Source organism: Gymnoscopelus microlampas, assembly GCF_963454915.1.
Source record: "Gymnoscopelus microlampas genome assembly, chromosome: 20".
Taxonomy (NCBI): Eukaryota; Metazoa; Chordata; class Actinopteri; order Myctophiformes; family Myctophidae; genus Gymnoscopelus; species Gymnoscopelus microlampas.
This window is the reverse complement of record NC_139957.1, coordinates 29532650-29553403: the sequence shown is the minus strand read 5'-3', so window position 1 is coordinate 29553403 and position 20754 is coordinate 29532650. Positions and strand designations below refer to the sequence as shown.

The 20754-nt window shown below is 39.9% G+C and overlaps 1 protein-coding gene across 4 annotated transcripts; it reads left to right on the top strand.

Moving 5' to 3' along the window:
• Positions 1-970: 970 nt before the first annotated feature.
• Positions 971-19844, top strand: itpka (inositol-trisphosphate 3-kinase A). Of its 4 annotated transcripts, none has more exons than XM_084044992.1 (8): positions 971-1505; positions 2108-2335; positions 8605-8704; positions 8987-9200; positions 13763-13967; positions 14647-14748; positions 16209-16280; positions 17906-19844. In XM_084044992.1, the coding sequence occupies exons 1-8, from the start codon at positions 1269-1271 to the stop codon at positions 18185-18187; spliced, it is 1440 nt and encodes a 479-aa protein (XP_083901118.1). In that variant the 5' UTR covers positions 971-1268; the 3' UTR covers positions 18188-19844. The 4 variants fall into 4 exon arrangements, with proteins under 4 accessions (XP_083901118.1, XP_083901116.1, XP_083901115.1 ...); XM_084044990.1 differs by having other exon boundaries at positions 2087-2335; positions 8608-8704; XM_084044989.1 differs by having other exon boundaries at positions 2087-2335.
• Positions 19845-20754: the final 910 nt, after the last annotated feature.

Sequence of the window (20754 nt, the reverse complement as noted above, 5' to 3'; positions counted from 1 at the left end):
TGTGTGTGTGTGTGTGTGTGTGTGTGTGTGGCACACGCACAGATATAGATATAGATATAGATACACATATATACACACACACACACACACACACACACACACACACACACACACACACACACACACACACACACACACACCACTGTATTATGCATCTGTATTATGCATTTTAGTTTTGGGAAAAGTAGATTACAAATACAGCTACACAATGAGGATAATTGTGTCCTTAATTAAGCAATTAGTGTTTGTACTTTGTTCTTTTAGTTAGTTGTTGTATTAAATGTTGACGCCACATCATGTCATTACGGTATTCTTATTCTGTTAAGTTCGACAGTTATGCCCCGCCATAATAATAAGCTTAATCAGCAAGTTTACTTTCTTTCTTGTGTCAATCAATGGCACAAGGACCAGGCAGAATGAATGAGGAAGTGTTTTATAACAAAACAACATTTTTAAAAAAAGAAACCGCACCAGGCTTACAGTTGATTTCCTAGTCAGGAAGCGAGACCAATATAATGCGGAAGGTGTGTCTGTCTGTGTATGTGTGTGCGCGGCGCGCGTGTCAGCGTTGCCATGTCCGCTTATTATAAGAAACTTTGGGCTTTCTTCTGTAAAGTTGCTTGTAAATGTTGGTAGTTGTAGGTTGCGTTTTTTTTGGGCTTGTTTCTAAAGTGTAGGCCTACTTGCTTATTTGGGCTTGCCTCCTAAATTGTGCCAGGTGTTCAATGTGTTAAAATATTCCAAATGTTTCACTTTTTTCTCAAGATCCTTTTAAAAATAGCCGATCTACAAGCTTGTCGACCAGCCATTTTCAGAGAGCCAATGCATCTTCTAGGTTTAAAGTGTTCATGTGCCTGTGCCTATCCTCTTTTGGACTTGTTTTCCTAGACCCGGTTGCTTATTTCTCACGCAAAACCTGGCAACTCTGCGCACGTTTGTGTGCGTGCGTTTGTGTGTGAGTAGGCTAGGCGATGCCGCCGATGGTGAACCGCGTCAACACAAAAGCAATAAGACGAGACAGAGGAGAGGAGAGGGGTTCCCCAAACCCACCAAACCCACCGAGTGCGCACAGAACAAGAGAGGACGATGGAGGTCTATCATAGCAGCAGCGCGTCCACCATATCAGTGTTCAAAACACACCAGTGTGTTTGAACTTTGGAGTGAAATGAACAGATTTGAACAGAACAGATCAAGCGAACTGGGCTCCTCACTCACACGCACGGTCTCTCGTGCGTAACGCAACGCTCCTCCTGTCCCGAAAAAAACAAATGCCAAAGGAGATCAGGAGAAAAACCTCCAAGGAGGTCGGGCTTTCTGAAAGGGCAGGGATCAACGAACTTCTCCTTGGATCTCGTCGGATCAAGTCGCCCGCCGCCGACATTTGCGATGAGCTCGCACAGAAGACGGGACAAGTGTCGTCGTCCGCCGCGCTGCACTCACACTCAACCGGCGGCGGGGGAGCGCTCGTCGTTGGCGGCACAGCGGCCGCCGCGGTCGTGATGGAGGTGCGTCAGGTACAGTCAGTGGTGGACAAAGTATACTCACATTTTGTTTTAACTTAAGTAAAAGTATCAATACTGCCATCTACAAATACTCTGTTTACAAGTGAAAGTCCGGAATTCAAAATGTACTTGAGTAAAAGTACAAAAGTGGTGTAAAAATATACTTAACTTGAGGTACAAAAGTAAAAGTAGCCTATACTCATTCTGCAGAATGTCCCATTTCACATGTCTTCAAATGTATAAAATGTATACAAATCTTTTGAAAATTGCAGATCTATAAGCTCACAATGCATCGCGATGCCACGCATTGTGAGCTCGTAGATCGTCTATTTTCAAATGGCCATAATGTATATAGGGTTGAAGTGGTTAATGTATGTTTTGTAATAATAATCAAAATCTACTTGCAACTAAAGTTGAACCAGTAACTAAAGTTTTCAAATAATTGTAGATGAGTAAAAGTACAATATTTGCCTCTGAGATGTAGTGGAGTAGAAGCAAAAGTACTGAAAACTGGAAATACTCCAGTAAAGTAAAAAATACCTCAAAATTGTACTTAAATACAGTACTTGAGTAAATGTACTTAGTTACTTTACACCACTGGTCAGGTACCGCAGGTCACCATTACCCCGGAGGGAGGCGGCTGTTCGCGGGAGATGCAGCAGGAGGACCTGGAGGACATGGTGGACGGCCCCCTGCGGAGGAAACTGTCCAACTCCTCCATCTCCTCCACGGGGTCGTCCATAGGGGATCAGTCCGAGGATGACCTGCTCAGTGACAACGAGAGCAAAAGCAAAGGCATTATCGTGTTAGAACATCTGGTGGTCAGTGGTGAAGTGAGTACAACAACAACAGCAATACTATAAAAGAAAGGAAACAAAAACGACACCTACGAAATATTGGCTATATTTAAGCCTAAATCACAATAGTTACAGTATCATGATTGCAGGATTCCAGTGGAATTCATTGTGGTTTCCCTGACCCTTTTAAGCCATAACGTTATCAAAACAACACAGAGTGAGATAACACTAATTTCACTCATTATATAACTTCCTCAGTCCAAAGGCTAAATGAGGTCCAGAGAGACATCAGACTTATATTATTATATTATTCATCAAAACCCTCTAGAATAAATAATCCCCTTCCACGCAAACAATTATTTGCTATGGTTTATTTTTCATTGAAAATACAAATAGACCATGCACTTGACTGCAGTCATCATGAGTGATCACTCTCTATTGAAAACAAACTTTATATTTAGTATGGTAGACTGAGAAATGAGGTTTCAGCAGTAGCCTATAGCTGCTTGTATCTGATCTGTAGCAAGATGTCTGAACAATCTGAAAAATACTACTTTTCACAGATATAGGCTACAGGAATAGAGTAATATTGTTATTGTCTTATTGAGATCATGTGAGATTGAATACTTCTTAAAGGTCATTTCCTCTTGATGATCAGACAAGCTTGAAGCGCTCTGCCACAGAGGAAAGACTAATCTGGAGAAAATCTGATTGTCCACGCTGAAATCACATTAACTCTCCTTATATTTGATGGGAGATCAAAACCGCTCACGTCATTCTAATGTCACCTGGGAGTTGTCTGAGCTGTGGCGGACAAGACATACAGCAGAAAACACTAACTATCCATTGTTTATTGTAGATCATATGCAGTTTTCTTTTGGTAACATGGTAAACGAGCAAACCAACCAAGAAGGAAATATTATTTTTAAGATTACGGTTTTCTTGACTGTGACAGTCAAGAAAACAGATGTTTGTGGTCTGTTAATTCAGGCTAAACTATAGTGGTTTAAACTATTGATATACACTTTTATATATTCTATATATGTATAAAATGTACAGTATATTACAAAAAATGATCAGCCTCAACCTTGCTGTTAGCCATGGGAGAGAGAATAACTGTCAGGACAAAATACAACAGAATTGTTGGATCTTTCTTTTCTTTTCTTTCCAGTTTGGAAGCCTTGACCTTTAAGTATCAGTCCCCTCCTTCAGTACACATAATGAGGCAGGGAAGGCTAGCCCTTCATTCTGAGGGTAGAAAACAGTTTGACTTTCTTACCCGATAAAGCTCTCATTCTAAATAAGTCTATTTCATTCATATAAGACATTATTACACAATGAGGTGCTTCAGTTGCGCTTAAACTGTTCTTTGCCTAGTCTAGGCAAAGAACAAATTTGTATCTAATTAAATGGAATGGAAAAGAACAGAATAGTGGAAAAAAAGCTGGCAGATTCTATCTCTCCTCTCCTCAATTTACCCCCCTCCTCAGTCCTCACTCCCTGTCTTGTTCTCAGTATTTTCTTCTTTCTTTTTTTTCTTTTGTCTTTACTGAGTTTATATTGTTTTACGCATATCTGAATGTTCTCCAATAGACCAATTATTTGTTTACCAACATTGAGACTGGATGCACAGGTGATAGAATGGGTTTCATTGTGCGCATACTGGTTGCACGCATACTGGTTCTTATCAGTGTGACGTCGTCTGTTAAGGGGTCTATTGCCTTCTTCTTGGCTATCAAATAGAATAGCTCAAACCTTTATGTATTTGGAGCAAAGGAGAAAATATTGAGCTGGCTTGGTACCCTGCCCTCTTGTTAACATTATCTGCTCTTTGTCTTCCCTGCAGCCAGAATTAAGTCATGCAAAATTGCAGATATTCATTGGGTGCGTTTGTTTTCATGATCTTGCTGTTTCTCTTCGCCTTCTCCGTAAAAGGTCTGTAGCTGTCAGGTTCCTTTAAACAGACTCAATACACATTGCCTGGAAGTCTGTGAAGTCTCTCTTTCTCTCTCTCCCCCCTCCCCCTCCCCTAGGTTTCACTGTTCACTGATTGTGAGTCTAGGCAACTCAGGGTCAATGTGAATGGCCTATGACACTATTTTGGTCTTTTGGAATTACAGTGTGTTAATACTATACAAATACAGTGGTGGTATGACCTCTGAAAATGCCACTTTAATGGAAAGTTCACCCCACCCATTTACCCACACACACACACACACACACACACACACACACACACACACACATGCACGCACAAACACAGGCATGTATGTCATTGCGTGATAACGTGCTTGTGTGGTCAATAGCTAATTTGAGTCAAACCTTTGACATTTCACTAATAGCCACTCCAGGAAGTCAAGTGTTTGTGTTGAAACACTTGACTGGTGATTCACACTTCAGCAGGCAATACAATAATCTAATCTAATCTAATCTAATCTAATCTATCTATCTATCTATCTATCTATCTATCTATCTATCTATCTACCTACCTACCTATCTATCTGTCTTATAAACTGTAACATTCTGAGTGTTTGGTGTGAATCAAAATTCCTGCTCTAGGCAGCACCTTGTGTGAACACACCCTAACACAATAGACAAGACGTAAGGTAATGTACGAGAAAACAGGCATCATGTGCAATGCAAAGTAAACATACCAACCAAGAAAGAAACAAACACGATTTACATATAATTGCCTTCAACCTTCATTGTCTGTTCATATCAATAACGAAAAATTGGATTGGGCCTCATTCCCTTTGCTGTTCGTAAATAGTGTGTAAACTAGAAAACGTGCTCCTCGGAGCACAGTTCTCCGTCAGGTAGGTTATTGTGGGCCAGCAATGTTTGGATTTCAGACTCATTCATGACTATAGAGAATAGAGATAATGTGTACCGATATGCGTGGTATTTGGACAAAATGTGTGCGACTAATATATTTTAAAGAAATGCCTCCTGGTAGCGCTATAATAGGCCAATGTGAAAAGGGTGGCATTTCTTCCTCTGCCTTTCACGGCAGTCAGATGCTGCTTTCATGATTTGAGGCATTTTGTTCAAAACGAGCCACTCCTGCAAACTCTAGATGCCAATCTTAGCCAATCAGGCTGGAATATAAAGTAAATAATAGCCTACTCTCACGTGTAATGAGAATAAGAAGTTAGTTTACAAAGTTTAACCTCACGACCAAAGGCTAATAAAACTTGGAATGGATATTACATAAGCCCTTTCTACTGAACAATTGCTCACTCACCTTTGCCAAGGTAAAAAGATGATGCTGGAATCCGCCAATATCAGATAATGCTTTATCAGAGCTTTATTGATTACTGAGGGAATATGTCCTTTGGACGAAACCCTCCACTGTCCTACATCTTAATTGGAAATGGAGTAATGGACACAGCTAGATTTCATCCATACTGTATCCTCATCAGATTGTAAGACTGCGTTCATGTGATGTGGTCAATATTATAATTGAATAGTGTAACATTGGAGTTGGCATGAAAGCACAATAGGCGAAACTGGCTACACTTGCATTAACGGAAAACACGCCAAGGGAACTGATAATTCAGCTCTAAATGTGTCAACTGAAAAGAAGTCAAAATGTGTTGAATTTGCATCATGTCTATAATATGCATACAAGCAATAGATCGTTTGACATAGTTTTGTGTTTGACAAATGTTGGGCACATAAATATTTAATTTGAGGTTGGCACTATTGTAATTGATTTTGCATGAAGAATACGCAAGCTTTTGGCCCATAGTCGTTAACTGAAATAAAAAATAAAAGTTTTGAGTATTTACAAAACTAACGAAAATCATATAGAAAAGTTATCTTTGTTAAAAAAAAAAAGGAAAAATAGCATGTGACGCGTTGTGAGCTTGTAGATCTGCTATTTTAGCTATTTTTCTGACCTTGTTGAATCTCTCCCCTGACTAATTAGAAACTAATAACAACAAACCCTAAATTGAAAACCAAAAGGAAATCAAAAATCAAAAATGCTGAAAAATGCAAAACTATAATAACCTTGGCCCTGACAGAGAGAATAACCTGGCTATGAAATATGAATAACTGACACGTGCCAGTGTCAGGAAGCTGCATGGATATTATGCTTACATAGAACCTTTTTAGATATTCCATACCATTTTGTCTGTACATAAGACACCCATCTGTGGGATAAGTTATAATCTGAGGGAGATGCATTATACTATATGCACAATACCGATACTCATCGATAATGTAATGAAAATATTCATGAATAATTTCATTTTTTGTCTACCTGAGTTAATAGAGTTAATGGTTACACGACAGCCTTTGTGGAAATGTAACACCACCTACACACCTAGATATTGTGGGTAAACATCGCAGGCCTGACCACGATAGCAGTAAGTGGAGCATATCGCCTGACATTTCGGAGAGAACTGGCTTCTGCTGAGTTCTGTTATTTGTTCAGCCCATGAACAGTCAAGCAGTATATCAAACACTGTGCTGAGTGTTCTCTGACTAAGACCAGAGACCCACATTTTACTTCCTGTTTCAATCACAACATGTGCAGAATAAAATGACCTCCCAGCATTTGTCATTGCCTCTCTGAGGCCCCATAACCTCTCAGAACAGGAATAGTGTTCAAGGACGGACCAGTTCTCCTTAACTAACCTTTTTCATTATTTAACAAAGACACTGAATTTGTTTGTTTTTAAAGATATCTTTTTTGGCTTTTTCAGCCTTTATTGATAGTATACAGTATACAGACAGGAAATGGGGAGAGAGAGACGGGAGGTGACACGCAGCAAAGGTCGTCGGGATCGGGACTCGAATCCGCGAGGCCGCGACACACTGTCAGGCTGCAATGGAGCCTAGGTGCCCAGTCCACTAGGCAGTCCAGGCCAGTGAATGGAATTTCTATTAAAGAATAATAATGGTCTTAAGGTGAAAGTTGTTTTCTGCAGAGATGTAGTCCGTTTGTGTTTTGGCTGGGAATTAAAGGAATGCATTAAGCATCATCACCAGCTCAGTGGCCTTGTGGTTAGAGTGTCCACCCTGAGACTGGGAGGTTGCGGTTCAATCTCCGGCAGCGTCATATCAAAGACAAAAAAAAAAATGGTACCCTATATGCCTCCCTGATTGGCATTCAACATTAAAGGTTTGACTTGGGGGAAGGCCCTGCGACATACTAGCGTCATATCCAGCGGGTGTACTTGTACATCAAGCTGCCTCATCCTAATGAAACAGGAGATAGGCTCCTGTCCTATGGGCCATATGGCTCGGGAACCGTTAGCTCCCAAGGCTACTTACTTATTCAGTATCATCTCCCACTTAGTGTGAAGCAATCATCATCAGTCAACATCATTTTTGAAAGTGTGTGTGTGTGTGTGTGTGTGTGTGTGTGTGTGTGTGTGTGTGTGTGTGTGTGTGTGTGTGTGTGTGTGTGTGTGTGTGTGTGTGTGTGTGTGCGTGCGTGCGTGCGTGCGTGCGTGCGTGCGTGCGTGCGTGCGTGCGTGCGTGCGTGCGAGAGAGAGAGAGAGAGAGAGAGAGACAGACAGAGGGAGATGGAGAGAGGGAAAAAGGGACAGGAATCATAAAAGCAATAAAGGAAAATTTCATTGAATGATTTGGAGTCATAGTGGCAACAGCAGCAAGTGTACACAACCTGTTTAACCCATAAAACTAAGTATTACTGTATGGTCATGGTGATCCAAGCAAAGATCATGAACCGTGTGAGGTTCACATTCCGTCAGCATTAGAGCATGTGCTCTGTGCCAATGTACCATTTCATTTACACATAAAAATAAGAATTCTCCCTAAGGCTAGGGTGTCTGAGTGTGTCTTCTTATCTTGATGTTGATCTGTGATCTGGAAAATTAGCTTGAGGCTGGCGACTACATCAAAGTCAGTACTTAGAGTGTTCATATGAAGTTCTTTAGAAACAACCTGAATTACTGCCTTGATAGAATGGATTGTCAAGGCATGTATTTATATTACAGTTGGAAATGCTTATATGAGCTGTTAAGGTTTTTTAAATTACTTTAAGTGAGACAGAACAGAGATCAAACCAGATTATTGTCCTGAGCAGACATTTACATCTGCTCTTCATCTGGAGGGTTTACATAATTTCATCAGTTAACCACTTGAACCCAAACATCCATATTCTGTTAGGGAATATTAGCCAAAATATGAGCTGAGCTTGTATATCAGCTATTTTTGGCTAACAGGTCCAGTTTACTAAGTCTAGAGAGTGGTTAAAGCAGCAAAATGTATTGAATGATTTTACTTTGTATTTGACTATTCTACTCTGTGTTGTACCTTCATACCATCAGCAGAGCAAACCCTGGTGGAAACTAAAGACCATTGTCCATTGGCCCTCTGTAGCCTCTACGAGGAGAAGACTGAACTGGGTCCAACTAGCCGGCCATAAAGGTATGAACCTGTTAACACAATGAATTGGGTGTTGTATATCAGTGTTTCCCCAACACTGATATACAACCCAATTTTATGGATTGCAAGTAAATGTCCAATTTTAGTTTTTTACATTTCCTGTTTAAAAAAAATCCACAACAATTTAAAAATTTCTTTGCCTAACATGTCTCAAAATAATTTCATACATAATTGTTTTTAAGGTAGAATCAAATCTAATTTCATACTGTACTTTTCCAGGTCTGCATGTTTGAAATTCTCTGTATTTCTCTGTCTTTCCTCCAGGAAATTTCAAGGCAGCAGACGAAGGAAACATTTTAAAAAGGTTCTGTGAAAACGAAAAGCAGTGTTTTGAGAGATTGAGGGGTGATGCACTACTTCCGTTCGTACCAGGCTACCTTGGTGTTGTGGAAAGAGACGGAGAGGCGTTCATTCACATGACTGACCTACTGGTGAACTTTGACCATCCCAATGTCATGGACTGTAAGATGGGAGTGAGGTAAGAATTACACTAACTGGAGGAACTTACATTACAGCAATAGCAATTCACTGAAAATATATAAAAATCGACATTTAGAACCTTTAACCGACTTAATATTGCTTGTGTAGGTTAATCAATGAATTGAGAGCAGGTTTTTTTTTGGGGGGGGGGGGGTTCTTTTCTTTTTCTTAGACATCGATGAATCGACACGAAAGGGTTGTAACACACTTTTTCTAATCGACTAAAATGATTAGTCTGATTAACATCTTAAACCAGTATTACACTTTGTTGTACAAACATATTGAAAATAGCCGATTTATAAGCTCACAACATGTTGCATCGCGATGCGTTGTGAGCTTGTAGATATAATAGAAATAATTGATTTTAAGTCAAATTGCCCAGCCCCACTACGGTAGGCTTTATCCAACAATCATAAATTCCTAAATCTAATAAACTCAGTTTGGAAAGCTGTGGTATGGTTTGTCTGATTTATGGACAGCTATTTATTTGTATTATTGGGGGAGATTTATTTTTAGGGAGAGGCAATTCCAGACAGAATGCTCTGGCAAGTTTGAACCCTTCCTAAACCACATCAACATTAGGTAACAGAATTTATGACTGACATGGATTCATATTGTGGAGCCACTGTGCTCAGTGTATGACACTTGTTTACATGAAAGCAAAGCATTAGGAAAGCTGTGACTCACTGTCTTTGTAAATTTCAGTGCTCTGTAAAGGCTTTTTATCTTTTGCTTTCCATTTTAAACAACTTTTTTTAAAATAATGAATCAGCATTTTTGTAGTAACTATTAGATCCTGGTAAAAAATCTGGAAACCTTTTATGTCCAAAACCGTGTTCCAATAGATCCAATGTAGTTATTTAGTCACAAGCTCTGACACTGCTCTTATACACTGCTAAAGCAGCATCATGTATGTATTGTTCATTAATATGCCGTCTAATTAAACAAATAAAGTAAAGTATAAAAACTCAGACAGGCTTAATCACTTTCAACCTGGCATACCTATTTTGGGCATGTCATTATAGGCAAACATTTTAGAAAATAGCGAAGATAGGAGATGTAATTTTGCGTGACACTGTCATACAACACATTATAGAATAGGGCATTCATTTATGGAAGGAAAAAAAACAAAACAAAATGTGAAATATGAAGATACAAGGTTTCTCTGCCTGACAGTGACAATGAGCATGTTTAGCGTCTTGACATGACATGCATTTTGTGGGAATCTTAAATTGAATGTGCTTCACTGCTTGAGGCAAATGCACTATTGAACTAGACAGGTCTAGAGTTGAAGAGCTGTGTGTGTACTCTGCTAAAGTGAGCACCTGTTGTTACTGCAGGCTGGAACGTCTGGGCTTCCTGCCACAGCAGGCGGGGTAACTCATTGTGTCGTTCTCACGTGCGCGAGCGCACACACACACACACACACACACACACACACACACGTACGTACGTAGGTACCAAGATACCTACGAGTGCACATACACACAAATACCGACTTGCACAATACTGAGACATATATTTCCGTTTCACACACACACACGACAGCATGATCTACTCATGTCTACGTACTGTACAGTATGTACTATACGTTCTTTCTCAAACATACAGTATTCGCAGTGTTTGTGCGTCAAACGGAAATGTCTCAGCGTTGTGCATGTCTGCATGTGCCTATATTTGTGCACTTATGTATGCACCTATGTGTGTGTGCACTGCATGTGAACAACACAATTGATTACACACACACACACACACACACACACACACACACACACACACACACACACACACACACACACACACACACACACACACACACACACACACACACACACACACACACACACACACACACACACACACACACACACACACACACACACAGGGGTATGACACAGGGTGTCCCTGGAGACTTCCCTTCGACACAAACACTCACGAACAACCACAAAGTCACACACTGTTACGTGCACTAACGTGCACTCAGGCTTTCAGACTACGTGTGCTGGAGTCTCCTCTAGCTTCCGTCTTCAACACAGAGGAAGTTTCACTCACTTAGCGAAACTGAAATTTACATATGCACTTAACCGCTGTTTCACAAATACTTAACACTTACACAGTGTCCGTGCAACACTTACACAGTGTCCGTGCGTCAACACTTTTTTTTTGTTGCAAATACGTTCTTTTTGCTGAGTGACACACTTCACACTACACTTTCTCAACAAAGCATAAGTCAGACTAAAAGCAGAAACAAGCCCTCAGGGCTTTTTGTGTTATCCTTTTAGCATTATTGTATTGCTGTACCTCTGTACTTTTTAGAAACTGTTGATAAAGTATTCATTCAATCAATCAATTGAAAAAGAATCAAAATGACTATAACTATAAATGCAATATGATATTTATTTTTATTATTTTGTTAAATGATACGCATCATTTGAGAGAACACAGCCACCACTGTCTTTATATATGACAATTTACAGACCACTGAGATGCTTTAGTATTTAACCCCTTAAACCCTTAAGCTTTGTTGAAAATAGCCAATCTACATGGTCACAAGTTGTGAGCTTGTAGCTTCTGCTATTTTCTCCAAACGTTTGCCTGTTTTTGCTGTTTTCAACAACAAACTGTAAACTAAAACTACAAACTTAAGCATTATTTCAAGTGGCTCTCTCATTACTGACAAACCGATAGTAAACTGTTTTAACAGTTTTTTCACTACCATTGCTGTTGGTTGACAAACTTCCCTCGCATTCAGCTCTATGGTATAGAACATATCCACGCTCACTATGAAAATGTAGGGGTTCAAAAAGACGAGTTCTCATTTAAATCTGTAAAAACAACATCCCCACCAGATTCCTCAGAGACGCAGCCGTCTCTATTGCTTCCATGGTAGCCCACATTACAAATGTATCCATCAGTCAGTGTCACGTCCCACAAGAATTCAAGCTGGCGAGAGTAATCCCTCTGTATAAAAAAGGAAACAAATTAGAAGCTGGCAAATACCGCCCTGTTTCCATCCTTTGTTCATCTCAAAGTTCATAGAGATTGATTCACGATCAGATCAGTATTTACCTCGAAGAAAGAAAACTGCCGTTTGAATTCCAATCTGGCTTCAGAACATCCCACTCCACTGACAAATGCCTACTGTATTTTACCGACTACATCAAACGTGATGTAGACTCGGGCAAATGCATGGTCATGCTGGACCTCCAAATGGCATTAGACACTGTCAATCATTCAAATCTACTGAATAAGCTGAAGGCGATTGGTTTTGGTAACACATCTGTTAACTGGATGAAATCCTACCTTGAGGGAAGAGAACAAGTGGTTGATGTCAATGGAACCATGTTCTCGTCCCTCCCAGTGAACTGGGGTTCCCCACGGAAGCATACTAGGGCCGTTACTGTTCCTATGCATTAACGACATGAAATCAGCCTGTAACTGCAATTTCTTCTTGTTCGCTGACGACTCAGCACTCCTGGTCTCGGGCGAGGACAACATGTAAGTTGAGGAAGCCCTCAGACCTGAACAATATCCGTACAGGCATTACCCTCAAGTTCAGAGCTGACGATATAGTAATCTCAAGCAAAGAAGAGGTTACCTATTTGGGCTGTATTCTGACAACAAACTGACGGGTGAAAGAAATGCATCAAAAGTGGCCAAGAAAGTAAATCAAAGAAAGAAGATTTTGGGGCAGAATTTCCTCTTTTGTCAACAAAAGTGCTCTCAAGACTATTGCTGGAGCCCTCATCCAATGCCATTTCGACTATGCTTGCACCTCTTGGTTCTTCAACATCTCAATGTCACTAAAACTAAGCTTCAGACCTCCCAAAACAAACTGATTAGAATACTTCTGGGCCTAAAGCCCATGACCCACCTAATTTAACAAACTTTGCTAGTCTGGGATGGCTCAGGGTAGATTGGTATTTAAAATAGTCAAAGGGGCAGTGCCCTCATACATGACTAGTAATTACTTCTCCAAAGTGAGTGACACCCACAGCCACAATACTAGAGGGAGCGACAACGATCTGGTACCACCCAAATATAGATCAAACTTGGGGAAATTCTCATTCTACTACTCTGCCACCAAAATGTGGAATGCCCTGACACCATCCATTAAAAGATGTGAATCGCTGGTTTCTTTAAAAACTGTCCTGAAAAATCATCTATCAGGAGACCACAAGCGGAGGTAAAAGCAAATTCCCATAGAAAGGAGGCATCATTCACTGCCGCTGCTTTTACATATAGTGTTTTATATTTGTTGATGACATGTATTGTGTTATTTCTTTAATGCTATGTTGATGAATTGAAAATTGAAATTGAAATTGATCACAATGGAAACAAGTCCCCAATACCTTTTTGTGTTATCCTTTAGCCTTAATGTGTGACTGTACAGTACCACGTGCCGTTTACATTTCTGACTAATAAAGTATTCAATAAAAAAAAAACTCCTATTATGACGCTCGACAATCGAGAAAGAAATGTCCTCTTAGTCAAGTGAAGTTGAACATAAATAGTTACGCTTCTCCAGCTGAAGGATTGAATTTATCCCGGGCATTTCAGGACATACCTGGAGGAGGAGCTTGTGCGTGCGCGTGAGCGGCCCAAGCTGAGGAAGGACCTGTATGAGAAGATGGTGGAGGTGGACAGCGTGGCTCCCACTGCCCAGGAGCACATGCAGAGGGCCGTCACCAAACCCCGCTACATGCAGTGGAGGGAGACCCTGAGCTCCACACACACGCTGGGCTTCAGGATAGAAGGCATCAAGGTATACAATGTGGAGACAGAGCACTAGTGCACTGTTTCCCAAACAATGTAAATATCCCCTTATTTTTTGTTTCTTGCATTTCGGCCTCAGGTCTTAAAGGAGCTACACCATGAATTTAAAAAATAATAATAATATTTGATATCATATTGTTTATGTCCCTCAAACGTTTTTCAAAAGGTTTGAGCCTAAATCAAGCCTCAGATATACTCATTCCAACTAACTTCTCTCTGGCTTATAAAGCACTTTCACCTGCAATACCACATTGTCCTGTTTGGCACGGGGCGCTATTGAGCCAGTTTGTATGCATGTTATGTCCTGGTTCTGTGTGGAAAAAGTAAAATAAATAAATAAAAATGAAACTTTTTTTTTTTTTTTTTTTTGGTTAGAACTGAAAAACGGGAGGAATTGTTCCCAGACGTGACGTAGGGTGGGGGAACAAATCTGACGGACTGTTTTCAGACCAATTTACATAAAAAACACAGATAGCCTATGAAAGCCTGCATGCTCGAAGTCGGGTATTTGTTGGAACAGAAGAGAGGTGGGGGAGACCAAAAACACACAAAAATGAAGAAAAAGTTAAAATTCATGGTGTAGACCCTTTAATGGGTTAAAATGTACTGTGCGCATGCACATTTATTGCATGCATCCCATTCATTAAATCTTATCTTTCTCCACCCAGATGTGTGATGGTACCTGTCGAACAGACTTTAAAAAGACCAGGTCGAAGGAGGACGTCGCCAAAGTGTTCACGGATTTTGTTGGAGGGAACATAAACATTATAGTAGGTGACAGACATCAAGCCATAGCACACATCTCACATGCTTGGTCTCTCACTCACTCACTCACAGTACAGGTTTTGCAATTGACTTGACCCATATCATATCATATCATCCCATCCCATATCTACTTACATTTACTATAATAATGCCTATCCCTATCCTTATGAAGCTGTTCTAAAAATCAACTTGGGGGAATCAATATCATCCCAGATATGCTGTCCTCAGTCTACTAGTTTGAAAATATATACACAAGCTCATTTAACTGTGCAACATATCGCACACCATCTACAAACACTCCTGTTCCTTTGGCTCTCACATCCGCATACATGTACATGACGCTAGACAAACACTTGCACTGTGCTAACATTATTAAATCCTTCTCCCATTATGTAAACATCTGACTGTGTTTTTACAAAAAGTCAAATGACTGTTACAGTGTTTGAATTGTGTGTGCACTGCAAACTATTTAAAGATCTTTGACGCACGTTAGTCAGTTCAAGTAAATATTCCCCTATTGGATTTTCTGATTAATGATGGGAGGTGCCCAAAAATGCAGCTCTATTACAATTGTATCTGCATGGGTGGGTACGAATGGTTGCATAACTCGGTGTGATAGGCAAAGGTTTAGGAGATTATATAATTAAGTGTTTAATGTTTTGTTTGTTTAATTAACTTACAAAAGCCTACACAGTAAAGGGTATTGTGAATATTTGATTTACCACCAGTGCAATGACACTTTGGTAGAGGTTTTTCGATTGTGTAGTTATCTTGCCGTGATGTAACTCCAAATATTGGAGAGATATCTTGCTCCGTTGCTACATGGATTAAAAAAATCCTAAATAGTTCAACACAATGTTGACTTACAATACATCGCACAGTGAAACAGGTCTCAGTCACTCTTTAAGCACATAAACAAACACAAACAAAGCAGAATCTGCCAATATATAGCATCACAAAATTCAGTACCATTCTTTGTTTTTTGTGAAAAATGTGAACTTCATGTTGATTTTATTATTTGTATTAGAAGAAGATCCGGATCGTTTTTTTCCCCAAACTTCAATGCAAATGAAACATTTTCTTTAAACAATACATAAGATAAAATTGAAAAAAGCATAACTCTGTTTTGTGATGTTATACTGTATATTGGCAGAATGGTCTTTGTTTGTGTTTGTTTATGTACTAAAAGACTGACTTTGAGAGCCGTTTCTCTGTGCAATGTAAGTTTGTGAAGAGAGACTATTTTGAGCATCAATATCGATATCGCGCAAATATTTGGAGTTACATCATGGCAAGGTAACTACACTAACCTCTACAAAGGTGTTATTGAGTTTTAAACCCTATATACTTTGTGGTACATCAAATAGTGAATGTTCACCTACTTTTGTCGAATGTTTGCCTATTATGACATGCCCAGAAAAGGGAGGATAGGGTTCATTTTTAACATCTTTACTTTGTCACACAGGACTCCTACCTGAGTAAACTGGCTGAGATCCAAAAGGCCCTTCAGATGTCTGAGTTCTTCAAGAGACACGAGGTAAGCAACAAATGCACCCTACATTTTTACACTGAGTTACAGACTGTAGCCAGGTTGATGCCACCAGCCACCTCTGTGGCTTCTGGCTTGGATCCTTTGACACAGGGACACAGGGACACAGGTAGATGTTCCAAATGCATTTATTGTAGAGAGTGGCAAGATGGTACACGGCAGAGCAGATGTATTTGCTGTCATGATAGAGGCTCTCGTGGGATGACTTTAACAGGTGTGCAGTCACACCCAGCTCAGAGCCCAATTAGTTTGGACTCAGGCCAGGTGTGACTGCTTAAATCAGCCATCACCCACACCACACAAACTCTTAAGGGTCTATTTGGTTCCTAATCAGTAATTTAGCTAGAGACCCCCTGGGACCCCCTCAAGGACCCCTGGGGGACCCCATGCTGAGAATCACCACTATAGAATATATGTTGCTGCCTTTACTGAATAATGGTGACAGAGGTTGGTGCCTGTCAGTTCAGTAGATTAGAAGAAAGCTCCCTTTAGCCGTTTGGCCCTTCCTACCTGAAAGCAGAAGTCATTACAGAATTTGTTATGAATGCAGAATGGGATATTAAAATTACAGGTGTACAGACGTGTGTGAATTAATCACTTTCAGTCAACTACAGCAGTTCCTTATAAACAATGTTGTCAGTTATTTCCTCAGTTATCGCCTACAATAAAAACATTCATGCAGCTGGTTCTCTGTCCCCTAGAGCTGGCCATGACGCAGGTAGATGCCAACTCTTTCATTCTCTTGCCCCTGACCTTTGTTGATGGTGATTGAGAACAATCTTCACTCTGTTACCATCTGGGTATAAAGGTCCCAGGTTGGCAGCTCAGTCCTGGTGATGTGCTGTGCTGTTTTAACCGCCCTCTGTAGAGCCTTGGCTTGCAGTCGTGAGTAGAGCATCTTCCATACCAAGCAATTAGCCATTGTTTCATCACCTTAAGAACGGTACCCACATGATGTGACCAGCACAGATCCTTGCTGATGTGAAACCAGAGGAAGATGAAGCTGCTCACTTTTCACTGCAGCCCTGTTGATGTGAATGTGGGCATGTGCTCCCTGCAGCTCCCTGTAGATGGCACACGCATGCATCAGGGCTGGCCCCCTAGTGGCCATGATCTGCGTCAATAATGGACCGTTTATGCAAAGTGTACAGAAAATTGAAAGGGTAAAAAGTAGCCAGTTAAAAGACCAGACCCATGAGCTATATTTGTGCCACGTTTTTTGGCCGTTGGTCTGCTGTGGAAACACAAATGCACACACACTAACAAACACCATGTTTTCCAATTATAGTTTTGGGATGGGATGGGATGAATAGTGTTTAAGTTGACACAGTTAAGTCAAGATGTATTAAAACATTGTTTGGATTTAAGGAAAAGTACAACACAATTCTATTAACACATTTATTACATTTATTAGTGAGTGTGAGAACAACTTTATTTTATAAATCTGTTCTATTCTTTATTTCTCTTGAAATGCCTTTTTATGCCTTCTGTAAAGCACTTTGAAATGTCTTTGTGTATGAAATGTGGTATACAAATAAACTTGCCTAGAAAGATAAATGGAGTCGTAAAAGAAATTGTTCTAATTTCATTAATTCCCCTGGTTCACTCCCCAGGTCATTGGCAGCTCTCTGCTCTTCATACATGATCACACAGGCCGTGCACAAATCTGGCTCATTGACTTTGGCAAGACCACGGTACTGCCAGAAGGCCAAGTGTTAAACCACGGTATCGCTTGGCAAGAGGGCAACCGGGAGGACGGATACCTCTGGGGGCTGGAGAACCTCATCAACACACTTGGAACCGTTAGCACTGCAGAGACTGGGGAAGGAACGTGCACCTTGGCAACCAGCGGAACCAGTCTGACTAGAGACAGATTGTCATTGTCACGGACATGAGGACATGATAAAAGTCAAACTATTCTGAAGTACACTGAAAGTATGATGAATGAATGATGTCGCCTACCCGAGTCAAATGCCTGATTTATACTTAGTTGCGTGCCACGTCCCGCACCACAAATAACTGATCTACAAGCCCACAACGCGCGACACCACCGCACAAATAAGTAAAAGTCACTCTTAACTTTAAAGTTAAGATGAAACGGCATTTCAAGCGTATCTTAATGTCCGTATTGTGACATATTTCTGCGTGTAACAGCATAGGTAGGCGGGACATACAGCACGGTAATGTTGGGAGGAATTTGATTTGAATGTTGAAAAGTCATAAACATTACAGTGAAGAGATTCATTGGCGGATGCCATGATTTTGATTGAAATTGGTTGGTCTAAGCTTACCTATGCACACCTGATATTTAGTTTTTCAGGAAGAAATTATGTTTGCATTTTAACATAATTTTAAATACAAATATATGCGGTACAATTTTACATAATGGGTGCACAATATGACTGGGGATGTTATCTAAAAGGGCTGAAAAGATATTTCTCATTTCATCTTGACTTCTGCATTCAGCATGCTAAATCATCAACAACTATGCTGTATCACTGTTACTGTAAATAGTGGCTACACTGCACTATTTTATTTTCACCACTGCTGATGACACTCAATGTATTTCAATATATATTTTGATGTATATTACAATCACTGATTGACATTGTATTTCTTCAATCAAAATGGCATATGTGTAGCAACTAGAAAGGGGCGCTCCGCGGAGCGCATTTCTACGCCAGGCTGGATGACCTACCTAGAACTGTGTAAGTTGTGTGTTGCAGTTGTCAGGACCCGAAGGAGCAATGGAGGGAAATAGCTTTTTTACGACATACAGTTCAACTTTTCGGGGTCCCCCTATGGGCAGAAGTGAAAGCACTTTTAGCAGTGCACTCTATAGAGGCCCCTCAATATGCGATTCCAAGTTTGGGTTGATTTAATGTTGTGTTCATGATATATGCAGTTCTTTGTAAGAAACTCATTCCACTATGTTTGGAAGCCATTTAGAGGTAAACATGGAATATCAAAAAGCTGTTTGATGCTAATTCTCACATGAATCCCAAGATCGTGTGAGGATATTGCAAGTGACCCCCCAAATAATTGCCAAAACATTACGATGTTATTGATAACATTAATATAAAACAATGGATGTAAAAAAACAATGCTATCGTATTTTTATCTTTAAAACCTTAAAAAAAAAGTTTTCATCGTGATACAGATGTATAGGAACTTTAAGTATACTACATTAGTTCACTTGATCTAAGCCTGAACAGAAACGATTGATTAATCATTAAATTAATCCATGCTCTGGCCCACCCAACTGACCACTGCCGTGTTAAGTGGTTCGATGGGTGGGCTTCAAACGCTTTCGAGACTTTCAAGTGGGCCCTGATCCAGAAAATGTTGGGAACCACTGTGATGGAGTAATGTGGAATGATTCTTTTCATGATATCAAATGTGAAGTATGTCAGGGTTGTCCTGTTAATTAACTTAATGAGACAGCTTATGAAAGTTAAAAAAAACACTATTAAAACACTATTAGTAGTAATTTCCCAATAAGTTATTAATGGGTGTTGGTTGGGATTATCAAGCAATAAAACATGTATACTATTCTGTTTAATTAATTTCCTCCCGCTGGATCAATAAAGGTATCCATTCATCCATCCATCTACTTTGGTAGAGGGTTGTGTACTTATATCTTGTCATAATATAGATTAGAAAGGGATCATCTCCTCCTTGACTCACTGTACGGTAAAACAACTCGAAAAGTCACTCTTTTTGTACATGAACGAAGGCAAACAAAGCTGCCTGATATATTACATCACATCAAAACCCATTACGGTATTTGTTTTAAATAAAAACATCAACTTCCAATTGATTTAGCCTTACATATTAAGAAGAAACCCCAGATCTTCAAATAGTAAAATCAACAGGAACATATTTTTATGTTTTATAAATATAGCACCTTTATGATTCTTAAGTTTTCCCTATGATCAAATAACCACTTTTAGTGCTATTTAGCACTATTTCTGTTTCGTGTGAAATATGATATATGACATGAAGTTGGTGATAAAATTGACCGCTTCTTAACTTAGACATACTTCTCTCATGTTTATCTTGAGAGAAGTATGTCTAAGTTATGGGTTTCCTCGCATAAAGTGAAAAACCAAGTACTGTCAAAATATTAAAAAGTGTCAAGCATGTGCAGTACAATACTGTGGTTTGCGTAAAAGACTTTAGGGTTCTGGTCCCATAGATTATCATGCTGGGGCCCTTTATTTTGTATTTATATGATAGACTGAGTGATCAGCTGATTGATAGACTTATCATTTTTATAAATCCCAAGAACAAATATGAGGGCTGTTGTAATTTGGCGCCGCCCCTAGACCTTTGGGCCCCTGGGCCTGGGCCCAACATGGCCCTTCAGGGATCATCACCACATCACAACCCCCATTCTTTAACGCCACGCTGTGGCCAGTAACTGCTCAAAACACAAGGAAAATCAATATATCTTCTTTTA

Coding starts and splice junctions, on each gene's coding strand:
- itpka (XM_084044989.1), top strand. CDS start 1,269: ATGCCAAAGGAGATCAGGAGAAAAACCTCCAAGGAGGTCGGGCTTTCT. Junction 8,705..8,986: donor CCAACTAGCCGGCCATAAAG/GTATGAACCTGT, acceptor TCTTTCCTCCAG/GAAATTTCAAGGCAGCAGAC. Junction 16,281..17,905: donor AGTTCTTCAAGAGACACGAG/GTAAGCAACAAA, acceptor TTCACTCCCCAG/GTCATTGGCAGCTCTCTGCT.